This window comes from Larus michahellis, chromosome 11 (assembly GCF_964199755.1).
Source record: "Larus michahellis chromosome 11, bLarMic1.1, whole genome shotgun sequence".
Lineage (NCBI taxonomy): Eukaryota > Metazoa > Chordata > Aves > Charadriiformes > Laridae > Larus > Larus michahellis.
The window spans coordinates 934,672-960,939 of NC_133906.1; the positions used below are offsets into that span (position 1 = coordinate 934,672).

The window sequence follows — 26,268 nt, forward strand, 5'->3', positions numbered from 1 at the left end:
GCAAACTAGCAAAATGCTGAAATGTTTCACAGCTTCCTCGTTGTACCCGGGCAGGAGGCCTGCTGCTGTGGTTTGTGAAAGACACATTGGTACAGATTCGGAGGAGAAACTAGAGGAGGCAAAGCTGCAGGCTTTGACCTGCATTTCTGAACTCTCTAACATGGGATCCAACCTTGGTCCTCCAGCCTCTGAGACATACGCATAGAGGAAATCAATAGGTCCTTCTGCACACAACCTCCTCAAATGCCTTGGCGATCAAACAAGAGCCACATGAGCATCTTGAGCCAGGAACAATGCATGTCTCTGTGCGCTGTTCCCACTTCGCTATTTTGATTAGAGTCAGCAGGGCCTTGGGGAGTCTTCTGGCACCGGGTGCCAGCTTGCGGTCCTCCTTCACCAAGTGCTAAGGAGATTCTAGCACCCCAGCACCCTTCCAATACCAGCTATCAGAGAATAAGATTTTAGAGTGTTCTACTACTGCAGTAACCTACCACCATCCTGTAATCAGCTTCCTGGAGTGGATTTCATTGTTTTCAGCTGTCCACAAGCATAGGAGATCCTTCCTGTAGGTGTTACCCCTGGCATTCAGGAGCAAAAAGAGTAGCTGGGTTCTCAAATGATTTCTTCTCCTGAAGAGGTTTATGCTTGATTTGTTACAGATTGGCCGCTGGCCTTTTATTATTATTTTTTTACAGGCTTCCCAGAAACGTGTTCCTCCTGGTCTTACAAATTCTGGGAAACAAACTGTTTGCCTGTAAACACACCTCCTCCATCCTTTTCAATGCACTTCAGCTAGACCTTAGACAATGCGTTTTCTTCATCAGGGAAGAGCCCAGAATGGACTTGGAGCTGTTCCAGAAGTTGTGCCTTTTTTTTCGATTTTGTGCTTTTATAATTATGTCCTTATTTGAAGTAAATTCTACACATGCTAGTGTCAAAGAAAATCTGAACATGATATAATTTGTGCTGTTATCCTGACACTCAAACAGACCACCTGGAAGTTAGATGGGAGAAGTGCAATCTGCCTCAGATATTCTACAAATTTTCGGCATAAACCCAGGAAATGACTGAGCCACACACATACAGAATTGACTCAACAGCCTTAGTAAATTAAAAAGCCCCAGGCTCTTGTTGACAGGAATAATTTTTTGACCCTTCTCCAGACCATTTTGCTCGGAGAGGCCTTATGAGTTGGACCGTTTTCTCACCATAACCGTGGGGAAGTGACGAGTTTGAGTAGAGCAAATTCCAGTGCCTGCCGAAGGGATGCACACAAGCAAGTCTTAAGACCTTGAGCTGGGCTGGGACACAGAAGAGCGCTGACTGGTTTGTTGTGTCCAGCTGAACGTAGTGCTTGGGGTGGCTAGCAGCCTCCGATCTTGGGTCTGCCTCTGTCCTGGAGACCATTGGGTTCTCCGCACAACTTAGAGCAGTTTGAGGCTGCTCTAATCTTTTATTGCTGGGTGCCATGCCCCACAGGATTGTGCTAGCGTGTGTATCGCAACAGAAATGCTCTTTTTGCTAGTTAGTTCCTGGCACAAATTATATACAGTTGGGGTCTTCCCAGCAAAGAAGGAAACAAAGCCAAGTCTCATCACTGCACAGCCCTTCTCTTCCCACTTAAACGCGCTTCGTGACTCTTTTGTGTGGTTGATGTAATCAAAGTGGCTGGTACCCCGGGCCAGGACGTGGGCCAGGACCTTGCGATGAGAAGATTTAAAGAGCTTTATAGAGCAACACTCCCCCATCATGTTGCACTGGTTGTGCTTGCAAGAGTCATGCTAAAGGATTTACAAATGCTGGCAGATAAACAGACTCTCTGAGTTTGGGCTGACGGCATTGCATTACGTGAGAGAGTGAGGTCGGGGGCCTGGAGGGCCTTGGACAAAAAGTGAAAGTCAAGGAGAGAATAAAAAACAAAACAAAGCAAAAGAGAAAAGATCAATTCATTTTTAAACTAGATGATGTATGGAAATCACCAAATTACAAAATTACATATTCACTTCCTAGAAGCCCATTTGCTTACGTCCTCCATGTATATTATTGGTTCCTGCAGATTTTCCCAGGAAAAGGGAAAGATCATGCTGAAGGGTTAGCCACATTGACAGCTCCCCTGTGCTTTTTCATAGCACAATTCAAAGTGCTGAACATCAGGCTGATCTCGTACGGCCGTGGTCCTCCTTGCTATGCAGCTTGCTCAGCTCTCCTGTGGTGTCAGGAGCTATGCCACCCCCCTCAGTGACTCTCCTGATTTGGTCAGCACGAGTTGCACGCTGCACAACCACAAGTATGTCACTTTGCCATGGAGATGTCAGCATTTCTGTGGGGAGGTCCTTGGAAATGAAGAGCACACAGTGTTGAGCTTGGGGTGAAAATCTCCACATCCTGTTCCAAATCTCCTGAACCAGCCAGGACTCATTCCTTGGGTTTTGCATGCTGTTTATCTTGGGTGATGAGATCAGGTACAAGTGGCCCGTCTATGCATCCTGTTCAATGTGTCCTTTTTAATGCACGTATAAATATAGCAGACCCTTAAGAACTATCAAAGTGTGGAAGCTTGATCCTGAAACAGCGAGGCTCGGTGAAGACAACAGCACAGATCCTGCTGAGCTCCTGCAGCTCAGTGGGAGGAGCACTGTTGTCTTCACTGAGCCCAGAAGTAGGTGTCCCTCTGGTTTGGACTCTACTCTACAGCAAACATGCCTTGATTAGCCGCTCTGGATAAGGCCTCTGCATTTATTCTGGTTGGCTTCTTTTCTTCCCATCAGTGATTTTATGAAGCCCAGCCTTTTGTGGCTTTCCAGAGCCTGATCATCTGGGACTGGTCAGGGGACAATGACAGAACTGTCTTCTTTTTCAGCCCTTCGTACAAATAAGCAACGTGCTTGAAACATTACTCCATTAGCTTATATCAGTGCATTGTGTCCTTCTGCTACAGCTTCTCCTTATCCCGTTATTTTGAAGCACCTGCTCGTTCACATTCTTCTGTAACATGGATTGCATTATGAGAGCTACCGAATTTGGCATTTTAATTTTAGTTTAGGAATTAGGAATTTTAATTAAGATCTGGGGGAGCAAAGGAAATATGCCAACCCTTGCAAGATTTAGATCAACAGATGGGCAGAAAAAGTTTTGCTTCCAGCAGGAACATTATGATAATGATGTTATTATTTAAGAGTAACTAATAATAATTAACCTGATACAGGGCAAAAGGTCAAACTTTTTCAATTTTCAGAAATAAGTGCTCTTCAAACAATAAAGGAATGGGTCATTCAAGACATTTTTGTTTGTACTTTTTGAGATTCTTTATTTGACTGATCATCTTACTGCATTTTTTTTACCATTTAAATATTTAACTGCAATTCATCCTGAACCCAACAGCAGAACTTTGTGGATGTTTTCAAACCGGGGTAACAAAAGGTCTTAAGGAATTGGTCAAAATTGAAAAAAGAATTGGACATTTTCCAGCAACAATAGGATCTGGACAGAAAAATCCCTGACCGGTTTTATTGATGGCATTTGCAAGTAGTAAATTTTTGGCAATTTCTTTTTTTTTAATTTTCATGCAGCTGGTTAGGCACAGAGGGATGGAGTTACGCAAGGGCATTCTTGGGGGTTCTCCACACAGGCTAGAGAGGGGACAAGGTGCTGTCTGCAAGAGGTTGGTGCAGCTTTGTCCTTCCCCAGGACCATTCCTACAGACTCAACTTTGTCCGCTTCCCTTGGCCTTTGAGGAGAGACAAGTTGGGCCTCCATGACACCAGTGAGTGGACCAGGAAATCCAGGAATAGTCCACCATCTGTGTAGACCCTGCAAGAGCTTTCAAAAGCAGAAGGGACTCCATTTTGCTGGGATAGCCAGCCAAAACTTCTTGACCAGGGTCAAATGTACAGGAAGAAGGACGCCATGATCTAAGACCATCTGGTGATAGCTCTCGACCTAAAAGACCCTTAACTTTCAGGTTTATCACTCAGGCCATATGCTTGGCCACTGAAGAAGAGCTGCTCAGAAGCCCTTGCCACAGGCAGCAGATTCTGCATGCAGACAGGGTGCTTTCTGTTGCTTTTCCTGCCCAGACTGCTAAACTCGTGTTCCATGCACGCTGGAAATTTCTTTCCTAGAATTACATCTGGATCCATAGTAATAAATAACAAATCATCTTCACCAGCCTAGAAGTATGAGACAGCTGAAGAAAAGGAACCATGAGCACTGCATGCTTTCAAAGGTCTCCTGGTCACTGTTGCTGCCAGCAGCCTTGCTTATGAGGAATCGAGACCCAGGGACGCCAGAGTGGCACATGTGTCTTGGTAGCTTGTATGCTAGCTTGGGAGGTGACAGAAGGTGCTCATGTTCATGAAGGCTTCTTTTCTGTCACTTTTCCCAGTGCTGATTCACTAGTAACTAAAGATGAAAAGCCTGGGCTGTCCTAGACCCAGAGAAGACAGTTATCTACTGCCTTCTGTCTAGAAAGCTCTTCTCCCCACCCACGCTAGGCTGATTAGAGAGATCTGAAGATGAGCTGTATGGTAGCTGTCTTGACATCAAAGCTTCTTTGACACTTTTCTGTTTTGCTTTTTCACTTCTCACCAATTCTTTCTCTGGGTTTTTATTTCCTTCAACCAGTTTTCACATAATTTTCAGTCTTTCCTTAATGGCATGCAGCTTCAGTCGCACTGAAGTTCCAGCCTTGGCTGACCTCTTGGGGATGTGCCCCTGAGACAGTTTTAGCTCCTTTCAGATGAAGTGCCCTTTTTTGAGGTGGGTAGGGCCTTTGCTTCATTCATCAGCACCCTTGAGGCCCTTTGGTGTGCTCACAACACACATGAAGTCTCAGATCCCAGACAAACGGGCAGCATGCCGCAAGCTAAACTGGATACCCTTGGAGACTCTGTGAATAAATTCACGACTCTATCAGTGGTGAAGAATAAACTTCAAAAAGGATTTTTTGGAGGCCTTGTTCAAACCCCAGTGGAATCTCAATGTTTTCTCCAAAGTCATTCTTCCCGAAGACTGTCCTTGTGAGTCTGCATCACCCAACTGCCTCAGGTTTGTGCTCTTTGATTGCCAATAGGGCATCTTCTTCAATCCACTTCCCAGCACAGCACCAGCTTCCTCTGCTTCATTACAGGGAAAGGGATGATAATCCTTTGGGCTGGGCTTTCCTTGGGACCTGTCTGGGCTCCCTGGTATTGAAATTATGTCACTGGTATGTCTCCCTCTCCTGTACTTCAACATGAATGTCCAAGAATGAATTTTTTGAAGATATTTGCCTGACCATGGAGTCAAATCTCCAGGTTCAAAAGCGACTTAGATATTGAGAAACTTAAGCGTATGACGAGGGAGTTCAGTGAAGCCTCATGCAGAGCCATGCCCTGAAGTTCACCCCAAGCAGTTTGGGGTGCAGAAATAGCCCAGCACACTCCCTCATGGAGGTGTTAGCTCAGGTCCCAAAAGCCAGATGCTGTGTAGCACAGAAATAAGTTTGGTCATGGGCAGTGAGGATGCACGAGCTTTTTTCCTCAGTGCAGACCTAACGAAACTGCAGTGAAAACCAGCAAGAAATCAAGCACCAAAGCCACCTCAGTCGTGCAAAGTCTTCCAAAGCTCTCTTCTGTGAGAGGGACAGCAGGTGAACTGTCCCCTGGACTCGGGGCACCCTGCCTTGGAGAACCGGGAAGTGCATTCTTCAGGGGAAAGATGGACAGGTTTGGAGCTGTGGAGATGTTGAGGTGGAGAAGGACAGTAGATGGGATGCAGAGATTATGCAGCCTTTCATGGGCAATATCTTCTCTTTGAATCATGCTGGATTCAGAGGTGTACCTGCAGGTCCCCTGTAGGCATCCAGCATCCAGCACTGAGGGTCAGGCTACCTCTGGAGTACCAGCAGGTTGTCCCACAGGTGGATGGTCTCCTTTAGGAGGTGTATCAGTGTGTCAGCAAATGCCTCAGCCTTCCCCCCCGGGAGTGTTAATGCAGGTCTCCAGGCAGGGATTAGACATCTATGCACTGGGGAATGGCACCAGCCATGTCCGTCAGGAGATCTTTATACCTTGTCCTGCCTCGTGCCCAGCCACCTGGTGCCTCCTAAAGTCCTTCCCCAGACCTCAGTTGACTCTCACCTCTCCCATTTGGAGAGGAGCCCTCCAGCTCGGAGAAGTCTGTATCCTTGCAGGCCTGACAGATGGGCTGGTGCCCCCATGGTCTGTACAGCTGGTGCGGCTGCTGAGAGCCCCTAGCACTCCCTCACGTGTTCTGATTCCCACCTGCTGGCCCAGATCAGTCTATGTCCATGATGAGGGAGAACCATTAAAACCCAAGGTTTTCTGGACATAATGAATAGGGAAGACTTCCCTAATTTCTACCTCTTCCCCCCAAGTGAGCTAAATATTTGCTGAAAAAAACCTGTGTTCCCTTAAGCAAGTAGAGAGAAATAGGAATTAATCTCTCTTCTTGACTTTTTTTTTTTTCATTGCCACTGGAGTTGCATATCTGTAACGCTCCATCTAAACATAAATCTGTCAAGAGCGCCAAATGCTGCCATAGCCCTTGAGGAACAGTACAGAGCTAAACTGCCAACAAGCTTTGGAACCACAAAGCTTTGGTCATATTAAACACCAAAGCCATCCCTTCCCCATGCCCTGTGCTACGTCTGCAGACTGGGAACAGGAGTTAGCATACTTTTGAGAGGCACGAAAGGGTCAGGTCTGCACTGCCCATGCGGGGCTGGCAGTGAGCACATGGGACCTGGACCTGGACCTGGACCTGGACCTGGACCTGGACCTGGACCTGCCCCACTCCACCCCACCATATGTGCAGGTTGGGACCAGCCGTCTGACACTGTGCCAAGGTTGCTCCAGCTGCTTGCTGTCCTTCGCCATGGACCGACAGGGAGCTAAGCCATTCACCTCAGTCCCGGGCCTCTGGTCCACGTCCTTTTTGCTGAGGTCTCTTTCAGTCCCTTCTTCGTTGACCAGCTGGGGCCTGCCGAACACTGAGGGACAGTGCGATCTTGTGGGTGGCCCCTGAGAGCGAGGAAGGTCTGATATGTATGAGGCGCAGAGCCTACAGCCCCACTTACCCCGGGAAGCTGGAAAGCAGACGCTAAGATGCTAGCTGTAAAACTCTCTTAAGCTCGGAGGAGGGAGAAGCCATTTGGGGAGGGAGGAAGTTATAGGACAGACAGGTAAGAGCTGAGACTTCAAGAAAGCTAGGGATGACTTTGAGGGACTGTCCAAGGAGGCCAGAAGAAAAGATGTGAAGTGAAGGAGAGAGATAAGTGCCTAGGGGACAAGCGGTTGACCACCCACAGCTGAGCTCCCGTCGCTTCCCAGGTTCACCCGCAGCTGTGGCTGCTGCACCGTGTGTGGTTCGGCAGCTCCTGCTGCACCCCTGCCCTGGTCCCTGTGCTCCCAAAACTGGCTCAGCCTGGGAGCTGCTCAGGGGAGCTTACTCATGGGCTGGTGCACATGTCTGGTGGCCCTCATCCACAGGCACCATCCCTGCCACTGCAGCATCATGCTGATATATAACCGGTGCCCCATGAGCTGGCCCGTCACGTAACGTTGGTCGGAAGAGCCTCACAGTTGGGCAGCGTGTGAGACCTGTTCGGTTCAGCTTTCTTCTCTGTCTTTTTCTCTCTGGTAACACAGAGACTCTGCACATGCTTTCTCTCTAACCGCAACATAACCCTTTTCCCTGGAATGTCCTGTGGGTACTTCTGGGGTAATAGCAGGAAGACGCTTGCCATACACAACGCTTGCTGTCACCTGAGCAGCTGCTCACCGCTCTGTGGTGCCTCTTGCCAGTCTTGTCTAGATAGCAGCTCCGAGGGGAGTCTCTGAAAGTAGCATCCAGCCCATCTCGATCTTCCTGCCAGCTGGTGCTTCTAGCAGGTGAGAAGGAAGGAGGCAGGCAGCGGAGGAAAGGAGGGGTTTGGTTGGCTGTTCGAAGACTCAGGCCAAAAATAGAGCTGGAATGCTGACGTTGCAGGTGCCTGGTTAAAGCAAAGTGAAGAGTAAATACGCGCGTAAAGCCTTTATTTTTTCCATTCATCACAATGCACTTTTTATTTCTGACCTTAGCCTCAAGAACGGTGCCAGACATGTTCTGTGATTTCTCCCCTTTTCCCCTCCAGATGTCCAAATGGATTCTTCGGACAGAGATGTTTGGAGAAACTGCCTTTGCGATTGTACATGCCAGACCCTAAGCAAAGTATGTTTGAAGACAAAAAATGCACCACACTACTTAAAACCTCCCGGGCACGGCGGTGGATGTAGAGTGGTCTAGTCAGGGATTGCTCTTGGTGTCAGCTTGGGGCTAGGGCTTAGGGATGCAGGTAAGGGTGAAGGCTGAGAGCAGACGGATAGGAGACGTGGAAGGGATCAGAAGGGGCCTCAGTTCGGTCTGTTTGGGTGTCATTTTGCTATCTTGTTTCTCCCTTTCTGGTTTTCTTTCTTCCGGTAGGTGTCCGATCGAATTCACAGGAGACCGATGTCAGCATTTCGCAATGGTCAGCTTCTCCAGTATGTCTCTTTCTACTTCTCTCTCTCCCTGGTTGTTGTAGCTCTGTGTCGTGTCCTTAAAGCAGGTTCTTCTGTTCTCCAAGAGCCCTCATCCTGTCTTGTGCGCTCCCAGCTCTGCTCGGCCGTTAAGAGGAGCTGTGATCGTGTCCAAGAGGAGAATTGGGGCTCTTGTTATCTCCCCATTTGTTAGAATGGGTTCTGCTTTCATTTCTGATTGAACTTAATGTTGCTTGCTCTTTTCATGCACAATGCAAATAAGACACAGAGTTATGTGGTGTGCTGTGTGAGAACAGTCTGTGTGATAAGCTGTATCTGCTTGAGTTGCTGGCTCAAGGTGGACTATGTTGTGCAGTGCAAGAGATGTACATTTTCCCATGACTCCTGCGAGGGGGTGTGTGAGTCTCTCTGTACCAACTGAGCAAATCACGGCGAGGGCTGTAATGAGAATTCCCGCAGGGTGAGCTTGCGTTTCTGTTTCCAGAAGCTAAACCGAGCATCAGCTGCTGTTCAGGTGAGACGGTTGAAGGCTGGTGTGGAGTCAGATCCTGGAGCACACCCAGAGGACTGGACAGGCCACACATGCACGCCTGGAGCCCTGGCAGTCATGTCTCAGGGCTTCCCACGCCTCCACGCCACGCAGGTTACAGGCTAAATCTGCTGACTGGGCATCTCAGACTATGTTCCTCCTGGACACAGAGATGTTCCTGTCTCTCCGAAGGGGTTGGACAGCCTTGCATATGGGGTTGTGCCTAACTACAGTGACCAATCCTTTGACCTTGTATTCGGTGCGTGTAATGCACTTGCACTTGCACTTAGTGCTTCCCAGTTTCTAGTTTCCAGTTCCTCCAGGCTCTAGGTCTCCAGAGCCGCCTCGCTTATAGACATCTGTAGCTTGTTCTGTTCAAGGCAGATAATTTTCCTGGGTCTGTATTCAGACAGTGTCCCAGCAGCAGTGGGATCCCGGTCCGGGTAAGGACTGGCCTGAAAGGAGGCAGAGTTACAGCGCAGGACATCGGCCACAGTGTCCCTCTGTGTGACCCACACTGCCTCCACCCTGGCCGTTAGGACCACCGCAAATGGTGGTTTCAAAAACAGGCTTTTTAAAAAGAGCCACAGGAGAGGCTTTAATTAGTGGCAACCAGAGGAGAAATGCCTCTCCGTGATGACTGCCTGATTGCCAGTACTACCTCTCCCACCGTTCCTGTGAAATCCTTCAGTCCTCATCCCGAACTGGCCATAGCGGGAGTCTCATTAGCACGTGCTAATAGCTGGCAAGTGCTCGCCTTGGACTCCCTTCTACAGAGTATACAGACAAGATGCAAATGGGTTTTGTGAGGCCCTTGGGACAGCTTGATGTGAAAACATTGCCTTTTGTTCCAAATTGGCTTCCAAAGTTGAAAAGTCCATTGATTCATTCTTTCAGACTAAAACATCCAAGTAAGCTCTTTTCAAAATAACAAAACGAAATGTTCTGTTTTGATCTTTAACCTGATGCAAAAGGGTTTCCTTTCCGCTTTTAAGCCCAGGGTGCCAGGGACCAGGGCTGCCGACAGCAGTGGGATGCTCACCTGATGAAGCTCATTTGTCACATCTTTCATGAGGTGGTGTCCGGCTATTATTATTATTGCCACCATGCTGCAAAACCAAAACGGGTGAAAATGAGTTCTGTGTCAGGAAAATGCCTTTTCAGAACATTAACGGCAAGAGTAAACAGCGCATGTTTTTTTTTTCCCCAGCCTGCAGAATCCAGCTTTTTATGGGAATGAGATTTAACTTTAACTAACTTTAAAACCGACACATGTAGATTTCCTTACCTCAATTCTGCTTTAACCGCAGGACAGTAAGGTAAAAACAGCTTAACAATCCAGGTTGCCTGTCTGAACTTGGATAAAAATAATCTAAGAAGATGATTCATATGTGTTTATAGCTGTTTTCACTTTCAGGTCACAGCTGGGTAATGTACGTAGCAGCAACACTGCAGAAAAGTCTGCACTGAACTGGCTGTTCTGAGTAGGAAAGGCACTTCTCTTGAGTCTGGGCTGTGCAGAAGCTTACTTTCTACTTTAATCAACAATTAGGGCACAGTAGAAGTTGCTGTTGCTCTATAATTCATTCAGTGCTTCATCCCATATGGGTTCTGACAGGTCAAAAGCTGAAACAGATTAAATGAGGTTCGAGCATTTCCACTGGAAATAAAATAGCTCTGTCCTGATTCATGTTTTGAGAACATTGCCAGCACTTGACAGATACTTAAACAGTAAATAATGACACCTACGCTGATGTTGTTTTAGATGCATTTGGGGTATTTTAGGATTTCAGGCCTAGATTGGAGCCTTCAGATTCTTGAACATAAATATTAAATATTACAGTATGACTTTCAGTAGGTATATCCCAGGGCTGAGCGAGGGTCTCTGCAGAGCGAACTAAATTTAAGATGCTGTTCTGAAAAGATACTTTGCTGAATTTGGGCCAGAGACGGAGATGGTGCAGCGTCCCAGCGTCATGCCAGATGTTGTGTATCTTTCTCCCGGGAGCAGCTTCCTCTCTCTCCCGTTTAAACCTGTATCCAAATTTTGCTCAGGTAAAACTCCCCATGTTTTGTAGGTGTTCAGGCTATCCTTGTCTATTTGACAGGTAGCTCTGGAGGTTTGGCTTTCTCTGTCCAAAATACCTGCTGGACCACTGCAGTTATGAAGGTGAAAACCAGGTGTATTCAGAGAGATTTTCTCGCAGGGGATGTTTCTTTATGTTGCTGTTACAACCATATGACCGAGTGCCAGCTGCCAGACGTTCTGGGTCTATACCCTACTGCTTGAAAATGAAGACAAAATGTTAAAGACGGAGGGTTTTTCTATGCCGTTCTCACACTGTTGCTATTTTCTAACAGATTGGTACAGAGGAACTCACTAGGAATTGTATTATTGGGCTAGCTCGCAGGCCTCCCAGTCTGTCCCGGCTCAGTCCTTATTTGGATGAATAGCATTTGCTTTTGGTAGGAATTTGCAACAGCAGAATCCAAGCAAGTATCTCGGCGGTTGTTTCCTATCTGCTTACAAGGAGTTTACATTTTGTTGCCCGTGCATTGTAATGCAAACGTAATGGGAAATGTGTTGAGATACTGTAGAAAGAAAGCGAAGCATGCTAAAACAGCTACTTCTCTGAGAAAATGGATGCATAGTGCCAACAGAGAACGTTGCTCTGGCCTAGAAAGGTGCCACTCCTGTGGTACCTGACCACGCCAGCTCTCTCAGCCTGCCTTTACGCTAAGCCTGGCTTAGTCTGAGCCACCCTGATGGCCTGTTTACCAGCAAGGCTCATACTGTAGGGAGATCTAAGGCAGCACGTTTGTTTTGCGCAGCAGTGGCTAGGGGTGTGTGGACGGTTGGTTACCATCGGCCAGCAAACGGACAACAACCTGCTAAGCGGCAGCAGCACAGATGAGGGCCTTTGAGACACTGACACATACTAATCCCACATCCAGTAAGTATGGGCAAAGTCTCACGGGGAAACTTCAGAGCTTTATCCTGTGTATCACAGATCAGTTTTAGGACAGTATGACAGATAGCTTCCCCACATTCGTCAAAACAGAAAACCTACCAGGAGAAGGAAGGAAGGAGGGAGAGATGTCAGAGCAAACAGCTGTATGTTCGCTGAGATTAAAGTAGTTGAAAGGTACATCTCTGAGAAGAAAAAGGAATTCTGACTTAAGATGTGCTGACTTAAACCCTTTTAGATCCCTTTTGTCTGTGAAATTTCACTGATCTTGGTTGGTCTCTGTGCACGCTCCTCCGTCCACCCATAAGGAATTGTCTGATGGATCAAGGTTAGAGGATCACGTTGTCTAGGCTTTAACTATCTATAAGAGGAAAGCATTATAGAGGCTGTACAATATAGCTGAGGGACATAAAAGAAACATATGAAGCAGTTTTAATTTAGACTTAAGGAAAACTAATGGCAGTGAACAGAGGGCACAGTGAACGTCCGCAATTACTATATAAAACAGAAGAATGTCCTGGTAGATGAGAAGATAGGGAATTATTTCCGTGGGTGATGAGTCATTAAATCATCTTACTAAAATATTTTTCACATCAAGGTCTTCATATTTCTATGTCTCCATATGATTATGGTTGCAGATACAATTAATATATATACTGCATTGTACATGTGATGGTAAAGTCACACCGTCTGCTAGTTTCAGGAACTAGATCTTGCAGTTATGACGTAACTCCGATGAAACCACAGAACTGGGAGATCCTAACTCCAAAATGTGACCTAAACCAGGAATCTTCCCTAACCCTGGCCATGGGGAAGGCAACATGCAGGCAAGGAGTACCCAGCCATACTGGCAGTCTGAGTCCACGCCGTGAACTTGCCTTCTGACCCCTGTGCTCCCTGCCCCACTCTTTGCAGCAATAGTGCAGCCAGATCCTCATTATTTTTTCACTGGACTTTTAGACTTGTGTGCTAGAAAGGAAGGCTCCCTTCATAGTCACTGCAGACGGTTCAGCACCAAAGGATGAGCATTTGGCTACTTGAACTCCAGTGCTGCCATCAGGATGCGGTATCTCATCCTCCAGAGGTGCTGAGGGTGATGAGTACAAACTCATAGGATGAGCTGTCAGATATCTCTCCCAGAGTGCTGGTACAGGTACCTGCGGAGTCACAGATCACAGCTGTCTCTGGCTGGCTGTCCATGTGCTAATGAGAACAGAACACATCAAGCTGTTGATCCACAGCCTGAATGGATCCATAGTACCAGTACACAGGGACCATTGCCTTTGCAGTCAGGTCTTCATCTCTGCTGGCACACACGGGTCCAGCAACATCACGAAAGAGTCGGGAAGTCTTTCTAATATGAGAACTTCTAGTGGGTACTGGAGACTCACCCAATTGACAGCTGTCTCCTGGGTCACAGGAGAGTCATAGTCACATATATGACTTCATAGTCACAACTATGTCTTGCAGCTCTTTCCAGAAGACAGAAGCACAGCCAAAATCATTCTTCCTTTTAAGAAACTTTTTTTTTAAAGCTGTGCTGGCACCTGTATTTCATAGCTGCCTGTTCTACATCAGATCAAGATCTAGCTCTATCTTCTCTCTTCTACATGAAATTTTTCAGGTCTCTGTAAAACCCTTCTGGAAGTTTACTAATAAATTGCCAGGCTGGCTGGTTGTAAAGGTTTTGTAAAACATGTTGGCAGCTGTTTTGCTCCTTGCGGGGCCAAGATACTGAAGGTTAAACATCGTGAGTAGGAACATTTATACCTTGCCTAAATCTGTGCATTTGGATTCTTTCCACTTGTGATTTATGGAACAATTTAGAAATTCGGGATGAAGTTTTGTGTTTATTCTTGTCCCTTTTCTGTGGAATCTGAAATTTCATCTTGACTTTGCTATTTTTTCATCTCCCAAAATAATTGTCACTGATCTGGAGGACAAATGTCACACCATTCATCTTTTTGTTTAGTGAAATATTTTCATTTTCTACTTTGTGACCTAATTAAAGTTGAAATCTGTAGCCTGCCTGTAAATATCCCAGAGCAGAGCTGACATTTATATACAATGTAATCCAGCATGTTCTCCAGTTTTACCCCATATTTCATTCTTGGTTTCTTTACCAATTAAATTTTAATTCATAGTTGGAGTCTTCCTACTGATCAGCTTTGGAAGCACAGAGCAGCATTTTCTGCTATCCATTGGGAGAGCAGCCTTTCTCTTCAACTTTGGGCTCCCCTAGGAGCCTGTTATTCAGGCATCAAATCCCTTTTTTGAAGGGGAGAAAGACAGCTACTCTTGTTGCATGGTACCCAGTGTAGTCATCTGGAAACATGGAAGAGAAGAGCTTGAGCTGAGAAATCGGAGTCTTGCAGTCGCAGGCTATCTATCTGGTCAATTCGGCTTGCAGTGGATGCTGATATTCTGAATTCAGTGTATCCTGAATTCACAGCTTGCTATGTCTCCCGGGGCTCCCTAACTAAAGCCATCGAAAGTTTAGTGCCGTGGGTCTGGCTCCTGATCAATCATTTCCCTTGCACAGACAGTACAGATTCCTTCCAACAGCAGATGATGAGCACGGGTGTTTCCGAGATGAGAACCACCATCTGTTCTTGAGCGTGCACTGCACCATCACTGGGTGTGATCCGTGTACTGATCTCAGCAGCATGATCCCTGCCCTACCATAACACATCTCCTGTAGATCGGATGTCTGGGTCTTCCCATCAGTCATTCCTTCCAAGGAAATTGCGTTCAGAGAGCCTTTCCAGCCAGAGAAGCATAAACTTTCTACTTGCAGTGTGGGTATCAGGCTCTCTGGGCTGGAAGCAGCATCCCTTGTTCCCACGGTGGCACACTGACTGGCTCCAGCGCTGCTGACTAAACCATCATGGAAGCAGAGCAGTGTAGGTTTATCGGGGGAGAGGCTTCTTATTTTTCGGAGGGCTGGTCCCATTTGCTCTGAAGTCACCGGGCTGCAGCCGGAGGAGTGTCGATCATCACGCTGACGTGTGAAAGTGATCCTTCTGACAGGTGCGTCTGGGACGCTTGCTCCTCACACTGAGATGGAGTGTCCCTGTGAGCAGAGGAATAAATGTACCATTTGAAGCTCTTCTGGGAAGGTCTAGATCTGAATTTCAGCTTCTCTGTTCACTTCACTTCAGTTCACTTATTCAGCAGTAGCTTCCTACCCATCGATTGCAATATAAAAATGATAAACAGAAGAATACTTCTTTTTTATACCTGCCTTTCTGTTTCCTCCTCCACCTCTTACTCATCTGAACCCTAAAACAATATTTAGCAACATTTTAAATTCCACAAACATTCCGCGGCTTCCTTTCAATGACATGATAACCGCTGACCACTTAATTACAGGCTGATGACTATGCTGTGGTGTGTCTGGGTAATTACAGGGCATTTGTGGTTTATCATAACAGAGTTATTCCTCTCCCCTGGACAGCAGTACAGGTTACCCTTGGGATGTCCTAAAGTTAATTGCATGCTAATCCACAGCAGCTTGCTAATACTCTGTTGTTATGTATCTGGACTCTTGAGGCCGACCGAGTTGGTTTTTTTTTTATCAATACAGTACTGGACAAGCTAAATGGCTGTGCAGTTTATGGAAAGTTTTCCATACCTGGAGATCCCACATATTGCCCAGCCTCTAACATGAGCACGGTGTCCTCTGTCCCCAGCATCATAGGGCTGTCTTGCATTGCTCTCTGTACCCCCTGGGGAAAGCCTGGACCAGGGTGCTGCAAGTATTTCTCCTGTCAGTACAATTTATTATCAATAATTTGTCTTGCTGGTCCTCAGATGTTAATTCTCTACTTTGTTTCATGCCTTGGAGCTTGCTCTGTGGCCCAGATAGCCCCCTGGGGGACCCAAGCGTGTTTGGGGGGAATAATGCATACGGTAACTAAACATCTTCATGATGTTCTTGGGCATCCTGAAGTCCACATCACCACAGGCCCAGTTTTCACAGCTGTTTGCTAAGGCTTTTATCCTTCTTAATCATCCCATAAATCTACAGCGCAGTGAGAGCCATCTTGTCTTGAGGTGTTACTCCTATAAGGATATTTTAGATTAAATGTTTTTGTCTGTTCATCTTTTAAAACAAGTAAAAATACATTATAGAGAAAAAGATAGTCACGAAGTCACTGCGTATCAAGTAAGTGTAGGACTTCGTCTTCTGTCCCATAATGAGAAAACAGTCCACCACAACATTTGTGACAGTGGGTCCACAGAATACCCGCCCTTCTGGTAGCACCTAAATCCAACTGAATTTTTTCTTTCAGTCCACTTCAGCTGAATTTTTTCAAGGCGTTTGGGGGATTTGAGTGTAAGGTCCATGCATCTCTTGACTCTTCTGCAAGCCCTGCTTTGAACAGCTGAGTGGTACCAATCTGGGTGATGGGATCCAACCTGAATCCCATGCAGATGTGCTGCAGCTGGGGCAAAGAGTGTCAAAATGAAACATTTTTGTCATCTCTTTCATATTTTTTTTCCCTTTTTCCCTTCCTCAACTCTCCCATGCTCGCTGCCTTTCTGTTGGACAGCCTTCTGTCATACATACAGTAGTTAGGTGTTTGAACATTTACAAACTACTAGTCCCGTCTCCTTTGGGATCAACACAGAAGAGCCTAGCTTAGCTTTTAGGTACAAGAAGTAACCTAAATACTGCAGAGTAATGCGTTAAAGAGGTCAGTAGTTACTGTTTCCTTAACGCTGATGGCTGCATTAGGAAGAATGGGTTCTATCTTAAGTCCAGCATTTTCGGAAAGGTTCAGCAGGCACATTCCGAATGAGATTTTCCAAAAAAACGAGTCCCCACTTCGAATAGTTTTGGGAGTCCCACAGCCGTTCAGGGTGTTCGGCCCAGCTCCTGGCCATGACCAGGGAGCAACGGAAGGTTGATGATGTGAGAAAAATAATACGCCCACTTCCTCAGCCTAGAGCTACAGTCTCACTTCTGTCTCACTGTAATTTATTTGCCTAGTAGCCTCTGGATGTATTGCTTCCAATGGAGCTTGCCCGGTGGGGGTTGGAGAGTACTGCTGCACTCTGTCAGCACTCCTGGCATGTGTCAGTTTATCTCTACAGATGGGATTCATCCATTTAATCTTAGCTATCCCAAAGGCTCCTCCTGCCACACGCCTGGGATACCGTACACCTCCCCGTTGCAACCGCCTCTATCAGCGTGAAGTGAGTCCCCGTCTGGAGGAGCTGGAGGCCTTACCTGGACCTCATGCTTCCCTCTGTGTGGTTAATGGCTGCAGAGGGGACGGTTGCCCAAAGGCTTCCAGTCGTCCCCAGCAGCCAAGTCTGCCAGACTGCCAGTCTAACTGGGAGGGTGAGTAAAATGCAGGTTGACTGAACAGGACAGAGTGCAGGTGCTACATGTCATGCTGACCACCTTCTCCACCTAGCAGCAAATATAACCCAAAGCTTTTAACAATGTGTTACTTTTCCTGACCAACCTCTTAAAAAAGCAAAGGAGACTTTTTTCAAACATGGTAAGCAGTGAGAAATACCTTTTCCTCCAGACCAAAATAGATTGTTGTCTCTAGGAGAAATTTTGATTTCTCAAGCATGTTTGCTAGCAAGCGGTATGTCGTTGATAGGCGTGCATTATGTGGTAACCCATGCTTGTGAAGATGATACCCCTCTGCTGAACGCAGAATGGTTATATTTTGAAGCAATGCTTTTCCCAGAGCTGGAGTCATCTCGTTAGCCTCTGGATTGTAACATGTTGAATAATTCAAACAGTCTGCTCTTTAGAGAAGAGACGAACCCTCCAAATCCCAGCCTGCTCCTGAAGCGTCTCCTCCTTCCCTGTCCCAGCACAGAAAGCAATACCTGTCCGGGCTGGGAGGACCTCCTGGGCAGGGGAGGGGGAGGTGGCTCCCTGTTCTCTGAGTTCAGTTACGGGTGATACGGTAGCAATGTCTGCAGCCTGAAATTATGATAGAGAAGTGTTGAGTAGCCATGAATGTCAGATGCAGGAGCACAGGCTGGGGTAAGGCTCCCTCTGTTTGCAAAGCCACTGGTGGGTTTGTAGGCACAGGCAGGCACATGCATTCCAGCTGCTGCAGGGTTGCGTGGTTCCTCTTCTGCTTGGGGAAGCTGTGGCTAAGATGCAGTGAGCCATCTGTCTGGCATCTGCTCCGTGGGGTTGGGAAGCCAAAAGAAACCGCAGTTCTGATGTGAGAGGGACAGTGGGAAGGCTGAAGGTCCTCAGGTACTCCGTTTGCGCAGGCATTTCTGAGTTTGCAAAAAAAAAACATGAAAGTGTTTTGAATTGCATCCATTTGTAGCTGTAGATGTTGCAGCAAATCCTGGAACAGGGAGGAAATGTGGCAGTGTAGGCAGCATGCAGCTATGAAATCAATGAATAGCACAGATATATAGATGAAATTTAATGTATCTGTACACACATTTCTCATACTGTCAGGTGAAAGGGAGTGCGTAACGGTAGCATGCCTTAGGAAAAGGTCCTGGTTAGATGTGATAACCAAGAGGTTTAGGATGAATGCATTCTGTCTGGTTCTCTGCTGCCCACCACATGGTGTCCGTGTCGCTGCAACTTGTACAGAATGACTGTGCAATGCATGGTAGAGTCTGACGTTCCTTTTGCACAAATGTGAGATGAGAAGCAGAGAGCAGCCAGGTTTTGTGGCCTTTAAATTGTACAAAATTTAAAAAAAAAACCAACCCCCCCAACTTCCGCTCACACCCCCCCCCCCCCCCATCAAAACCCCCAAACATCAGCATTGATTTGAAGAGAAGAACCTGCTTTAGAAAACGGTGTTTTCATGTTCCGTAACGATTAGTGCTAATTTCCCCCTGCCTAAATCTTGAACAGCATTGCAAAAGAAAGCCAATATTTCTGTGCAGCAAAAAGCAGTTCCTATGGAAAATACAGTAAATAAATCTAGACGTCCCCAAGCTGCAAATAATCTTGCGTGTACGGTGATCGGGAACAGCCGAGCTCGCTTTTGTGTACAGTGATAAGTATGGAGAACTTTATGTAAGAAAAACTGTCTTTAGGTAAGGCCTGTACCAGGTAAATTACTAAAATTCAGGATACCTGTTTTGGATAACTGTGTTGTTGATTCATTAGATAAACTACTTTGCTTAGCGCTATCTCTGCAAGACGAACTGCAATCTCACTTGTAATGACTGTGAACCTGAAAGCAGATGCTCCTGTTTGTGCTTTTTTCAGCCTGCTTGTTATTTCTAAAACAACGCAGAACCACAGCAGAAGTGAAACTCGTAACATCACAGACTTGAGGGAAACCTTCAGTGCAATTCGCACTTTTAGATCTGCAAGGGGTTCATTGCCTTGCCCGGGCAACTACCCCCTTGCAGCATCAGTGGCCCAACTGTGGATCCGTACCGCCGAGAGCAGTGCTCGCGCGACTGACACACCGTCAGGTGATTTACAGGCAATGCTGCCAGATGATGCTGTGCATCCGAGACCAGACTTGAGGTCGCGGGCAGCAGAATGGTGCTGGCAGGCCTCGGGGCCCCGAGCAAGTGCCTGCACATCCATCTGCCCAGCGCTCGTCTTCGGCGCACAGGCCCCCAGGCAGAGAGGGGCGTGTGAAACCATCCAGGGCACATTTTGCCTGTAGAAAGTGAAAGAATGGTTTTTACCAGGTTCATGCAGTCGCTATGTGTTTTGACCTGTCAGGAGTTGTTTGAGAACCAGTGTACTTTTTTTTTTTTACTCTTTTTATTTTTTTTTTTCCCTGCCTAACCTGTGAATTCCATATCAGGTACTAACAAAACATGGCTCATCTCAAAAGAATTCATAATTAACTAAAAGAATTCATGATTAACTTCCACTGCAATTTGTTTGGGTCTTTCTTTACATAAGATATAAGCTCTGGTGGGAATTTTAAATGCTCTGAAGCATACACTGTCTTCTGTGTAACTGCTGCGGAGCCTACGGAAAAGCTAACCTGCTGTAACTGCACAGTGTATTTGTATATTAGAGATCTCTGACAGACCTGTTTTTCTTTTTCTCTTTCTCTTCCTTGTCTTCTTTCTGCATTGGCAGAGCATCTTGGATTTGAATTAAAGGGTATGGAACAACCATTCATTTATTAATCAGAAGCCATTAAGAGCTGCCCACATTATATCTATGGCTTTAATGGGATGATTGAAAAATCAGCTGTTCTGTTCTCTTTCCTGGCACCAAGATAGATGTTTGGATTGAAAAAAAAAAAACAAAAACAAACCAAACGAAACAGAACAAAACAAAGCAAAACACAAAATCTAAATGTAAACCTATAAAAATGCACGTGTATTTTTAGCAGCACTTTTTTCTTTGTTTCAAGCAGCAGCCTGGTGTGTGTGGCGTGACTGGGATGTTACAATTGCCATACGTCTCCTCATTCAACATGCTTTTGTGTATTTAACTGAAAAGCTGGAGTTTGTGTCCATCCAAAAGGTTGCCAGCAGGCACCACCTGGGAACGGGCAGGCAAGTTTTCCAGGAACGGGAAGGCAAGTTTTAGGAAGATCAGGGCTTATCTACGAATTGCCATCCTAGACGCACTAACCTCCACTGGATCCTATGAAGGGTCAGGATGAGCTTTGCTGTTCCTCTTTCCAAAGGTTAGCGACTTATTTTTGTGTCAAGAATTGTGTCAAGAAAGGTGGCATGAGACAAGTTAGTCTGGAAAACAGCAAGCCCAGGGAAGTCAGTAGTCTCCCGTGAGAGCGGAGGGTGTAATGTTGAGTATCATGGTGGCAAGCTGAAGTTTGGAAAAACACCGCAGTAACTTAAATGCTTTTAAAAACACCCGCTTTGGGCAATTACCGGCTCCTGCCCAGTTGCTCGTAATTATATTATTTTTCTTTCATTCTCCTCAGTCTGCTTTTAGAAATGTATCAAGTATCTCTTGAGTAAGCACCTTGGAAATCAAATCCTTGAGGCTAGGTTTCCCTTGAGTGTACAGGCCAACCTCAGCAAGGGCTTGGTCAGGTGAGAGCGGAGAGATTTATCGTTATCACCTAACGTAAAAACATTGACTGGGCAATGTCAGCTAGAGCAGATCTTCACATGAAGACGCTTCAGTTCCGCTTGCTAGAGGGATGGGGCTGCCAGTCTTTCACTTCTGGATCCTAAATTGTCTTCTCAGGTCCCTGAGGTGGAGGGACATGCACTAGTTGAAGCTGGAGAAACTTGTCTCCTCTGATTTTTGCATGCCCGATCCTCCAGGGTTGGTGTGTATCCCCCAGCAGTTCTTCCCTGCTGCAGAAAATGTATGCATTTTGTGGTCAGGTGATTCAGAGAAAGTGGTGCTGCTAATGCTAATACACTTAAATAAACCTTAAAATTGAGGATTTTTGACATCCCTTTTTTGTTGACCTTTTGTCCTTTTCCTCATCCATTCTCAATGTCATCACAGAACCGCACACATCCTGTTCCCAGTCTGCAGTCGTCTCTTCTCTGTCATTCGTCTCTCGCTTTCATGCGTTGCTGTGACACCCATGGCTGGACTGTGATTCTGTCGGCACTGTGTGGCACCATATGGTTTGTTCATAGCGTTTGCTGCTGTAGAGTGACGATGCTGCTGATGAAGACGTGGTGTTTGTAGAGCATAGAGACACAAATGGACAAGTCCTGCTCCAGGATCTTAGCTCCTCCAATACAAAATTGTAGTGTGCATTCTCTTATTTTCTTTCTGTTACTGTTGTGCAACATGAAGATACTGTGTTATCGAGCATCAGCTTTAATGAGATGTTCGGAGCCAAGCTAAATTGCTATTAGCAGGTCATTTAATTTTCAGTTTTGCAGCAGTGACGCAGAGCCTTGCACTTCACTGCTTCACGTAGCAGAGCTGTCAGCTCAAGACAGAGGGGCTAAATCTGCATTTCTGGTGACCTGAAACATGCCCCATGCAATTCGGGCGAAGGTTCAGGGCAGTCAGATATACCAGAGCCAGGGTCCCATACCGACATGATCACCAGAACAGAGGCTGTGATTTGAGCCTTGGGCAAAAAATTTTGTCATGTGGGTAATAGGTTTAAAAAAAAAAAAAAAGCCGTATTTTTTGCTATTTCTCCCTCCTCCATGATTCAAATGGAATGATTTATGCTTGGACTTTTTTAAGTCTTTGTAGCAAAACCCATAGCTGGTGAAGGATCTTTGAAAAAATTGTCTTGGTGGATGGGTCCATGGGTCCAAACTTCTTGCCCGGTGCCATCCGTAAACAGGACGTGATTTCCTGATTCTGATAAAATCTCTGAAGCTCCTGTCTGTCTGAAGGAAAGAGCTGTGCAGCTGGTATCCAGGTCCCAGAGGTGTGCGAGAGAAAGAAAACTTGTCTGCCATGGTTGCTGATGCCTGGAATAGGGCACCCATGCAAGGGAAACACATCGCTGAAGGAGGTGTTTCACCCCAGAGTGAGTTCTTTCCCCATTCCAGCTCCACCTGGTTCCTTGTAGTAAAGAACAAGGAGTATAAGGTCAGCCAGCACCCAAAACCTGCTCTATGGGATGTCCAAGGCTGTACAGGCTCTGGCCCTCGCACCCTGAGTGCCTCATGAAGCCAAAGGCCAGAGCACGAACAAAACGGACGGAAATTTCCGTTTTTCTTTAAACTGTAGCTTTGCAGCACAGGCATGAAGCAAGATCTGCTGATTGTGTTTTGCATCTCCATGCATCGTTCTCAGCCCTTGTTTAGCAAATCTTTCTTCATTCCCATTTTGAGAGTTTTGAATGAAAAGAGATGAACATTTTTCCTAGTGTTTTTTTTTTTTTCTTCCAAAAAATGCTTTTTCCTTCCTAAAAGGGCAAGGTGAAATTGGTTTTAAATATTCAGTTATCTATCTGGAATGTTTCATTTCTTCCCCCTCACTTTTTTGCTAAAGTCTAGTCCCAGGGATTTCTGTGACCAGACCTGTTTCTCTTCTGTTTTTGTATTTCATTGCTTGGGAGCACTGAGGGTATCATATAGACTGTTCAAGGTATTTAGTGTGGCATGGTGAACCATACTGAGCACAGCAACCATGGCATGAGTTTTATTGCCTAATCTATGTGAAAAAATATTTCAACGAACATTGAAGAAGTCACAAACCCCAATAACTTTAACATTAACACACAGCATGGGGGCAGGAGGACATCTTTCATAGACGCTGAACTAAAATGCTCATGGCAGCTGTGCGCTGAATCCTTCTTTCAGTCATCCAGCTGGAGAACCGAATTGCCTCTGCTGATCTCAGTGGAGATTGCTGGATGTCTCTGAGAAGAGCATCTGCTGTGGTGTAGCCACAGAGGAAGAGGTGTCCGTGCCCTGCGCTTGCTGCCGAGGTGTAGTTCAGTTGCACTGCAAGCGACTTCCTAGCGTTCCTTGGAGCTTTGATTAACGTGAGTGAATTAACTCACTTCCAGCATGGGCTGGGTTTTGAAGCAAGTGACTTGACCTTTCTGTTTTGAAAGGTGGTCCGTGACAAGTGGTGATATTTGAGAGAAGCGGCAGCATGCTGCTTGAATTTTGTGTGTGCATCTGAGTTACCTGGTGCAACGGAATTAATCACTTCCTAGGGTTTCATTAAAAATCCATAACTGTAATTGGTTACTGTATTTTAATTACTTCACTCCCTTTTCTTTGTCTGATGCGCCATCACTTTTCCATCCTCATTCTGCTTTTTGACTGTTTTAGGATGTCCCTTCCAGCACCTACATGCTTTGGGGCCTGTTGCTCGGTGGTTTGTAGCACACCGCCGAGCTCCAGGGCATGCAGCCGCTGCAAGGCAAAGGCATTCTGAGCCCGTCAGAGCAGAGAGCCTGTGATGAGAGCATCACAGGGCGTGCATGTACGTGGTGAGTGGGGGATGCTCGGGGACTTCCTTGGTAGGCTACTAAGTTACCGAGAAGCGGGGATCTGCTGGAAGGGAGAGGAGAGTCGTGGGGCTTTTCGAGATTAATCACCGAGCTATGCTGCGGGAAAAGAAGAGAAAGAGAGAAGCGTGTTTGAGCGCAGAAGGGGTGAACAACTGAGCAAGAGAGGGCACAGGTGCAGAGAGACGAAAGGAGTAAAGGTCTCTTGAGGGGTGAGTAAGGTTGGGCCAGCTGGTCTCAGGTTTGGGGCAGCTCTAAGAGACGGGCAGTGGATTGGTAGGAGGTCGGACCGAGCCCTGTTCTCCATCTTACCCACACACAGTGCTGGTTCCTGTGCAGCCAGACACAACCCTGTTGCTGGAGCCCGTTTGTAACTAGTTTCTTTCTCTCCATTTGCAGAAGCGGAAGAGCTCTACCAGAAGAGAGTTTTAACTATCACAGGAATCTGTGTTGCCTTGCTTGTGGTGGGCATCGTCTGTGTGGTAGCTTACTGTAAAACCAAGTGAGTATGGGTGGCTATCAGACAATAACTGGCCAGAGGTTGCTGAGTGGTAGTGTTCATGCTTCACGCTGTCATGCTTTTCACCCAAATGCTATTTTACGGAGACCCTGTGCTGTGATATTCCCAGGAAGGTCTCTTGAAGGAGGCCAGTGAAGCCATCTACCAGGCTGTGTCTGAGCAGGATGTTTTCCTGGGACCATTTACTTATGCCCTGAATCAGCATCATTTCGCCCAGGCAGGTGATGCTGTGTTACCGGGAAAAGCTGACCTCCAAGCCAGCAGCTCATCTCCTGACAGCAGAAGCAGACTGGGCTGTTGTTCAGGAGCTGCTGCCTCAGCTATGTACGTTTTGGGAACTTTCAGAGCAATCTTGATGGAATAAGAGTCTCTTGGGGTCCTCTTTTAAGGCCAGCCTTCCCTGCCTGGACAGCACCTTACTTAGCCAGCACCTCACCTCAGTTCAGGGTGCCCCCAGGAGACGGCGGGTCTTGTGGAGTGGGTGCCCTGACAGGGGCACGTGTAGGCTTTGCCACCTTGTGCTTAATGCAGGACAGGTCAAGTGCATTGCCACCAAGGCCAAGCCAGGACCCGCTTCCCCTCTTCCTGCTTTTCTCCTCCGCTCCCAGTGCCACGGTGCACATGGGTCCACTGCATTGTGCTTGGCCTTGTCTTGCGAGACAGGACCCTGGACCCAGATTCCCAAACTGCCCACGATGAGAAATGTTCACCTTTTTTTGAAGAAGCAGCAGAAGGTGGCAAATGTTGAATGCGTTGTTTCTTCCTGTTTGCAGCTTTCCACAAACAACATTGAAAAATCAAGTGTGTCCGAGACTTGCCTTCTCTATCATCTGCCCCCCCCAGGTGTCTCAGAGGGCAGGCCCCCATGAGATAGGTCTTCCTAATAGATTTTTTTCCTTTCTGTTTTAAAGGAAACAAAGAAAACAAATGCATAATCATTTACGGCAGAACATGTGCCCTGCCCATCAGAACAGGAGCCTTGCAAATGGGCCAAGCCATCCACGTTTGGATCCTGAGGAAATCCAAATGGCTGACGTAAGACTTTTTGTCTCCATCTCCCTGCATGTTACTGAGTGCCTGTTTTCTGCCAGGGGTTTGACGTGGATGTGTATGCTTACACACCTGTGTGCGGAGTGAGGAGCAAAACACTAACAAACTTGAACAAAAAGATGAGATTCTGCATAGAAACATTTCCAAAACCAACATCTGAAGGGAAATGTGATTTTACTTTGAAGATCAGGATGAGACTAGGGCACTTGGGACAGGCTTGTTTTGGTGAATCAAGCGTGGTCCTCTTTTCCCCTAAGAGAGATGTTCACGATGTTTCCTGTTTATTAAACTGTCCTGTTAAGCCCCACTTTGCAGCATGACAAATGTGATCGGCGTGGCGGTGGCCAGAGCCGCCGCGGTGACCATGTCACACTGAAGCATGTCGTGGTGATCTGGTCAGCACCACGTTAGCCCCCCTGACTGTACCAAGAGTTGCCTGGGCAAGGTGGGATGTCCTGGTGTGGTGTCAGCATCACACCAATGAGGACGATCTAAGAATTTAGGACCAGATCCAGAAGGGTGGTTCAGCCACTCTCATGACTTCAGTCACATGAGATTCCCATCAAACTCCGTGAACTCAATCGGACTGTCAGTGTGCTTAGGTGCCTCGCTGGACCAAGACATTGAAAGGGGTCAGGAAAAGGGAGGCAGGAGACAGAGCCAAACAAAAAGAAGTACTGATGGAAATGAGTACAATGAATCAGTTACGGGCGCTGCTGGATCACCCTTTGGATGTTAATTGAATCCCAGCCATGAAGGAAGAGGGAAAGGAAATTTTTAAGAACCACAGCCCTCTGGCTGCAAAGTATTGACTCCCCCAGAGAGCTTA

The 26,268-nt window shown here is 46.7% G+C and overlaps 1 protein-coding gene across 4 annotated transcripts in view; it reads left to right on the forward strand.

The window, feature by feature from the left end:
* Positions 1–26,268, forward strand: part of NRG2 (neuregulin 2) — a 175,394-nt gene that overhangs the window by 141,747 nt on the left and 7,379 nt on the right. For 2 of the 4 annotated variants that reach the window (XM_074604032.1, XM_074604033.1), the window contains 4 exons: positions 8,464–8,522; positions 20,080–20,103; positions 24,269–24,371; positions 25,301–25,424. In XM_074604032.1, the coding sequence (XP_074460133.1) occupies positions 8,464–8,522; positions 20,080–20,103; positions 24,269–24,371; positions 25,301–25,424 (310 nt within the window). Of the gene's footprint in view, positions 1–8,134; positions 8,212–8,463; positions 8,523–20,079; positions 20,104–24,268; positions 24,372–25,300; positions 25,425–26,268 lie in introns of all 4 variants that reach the window. The other 2 variants (XM_074604035.1, XM_074604034.1) reach the window with 2 other exon arrangements.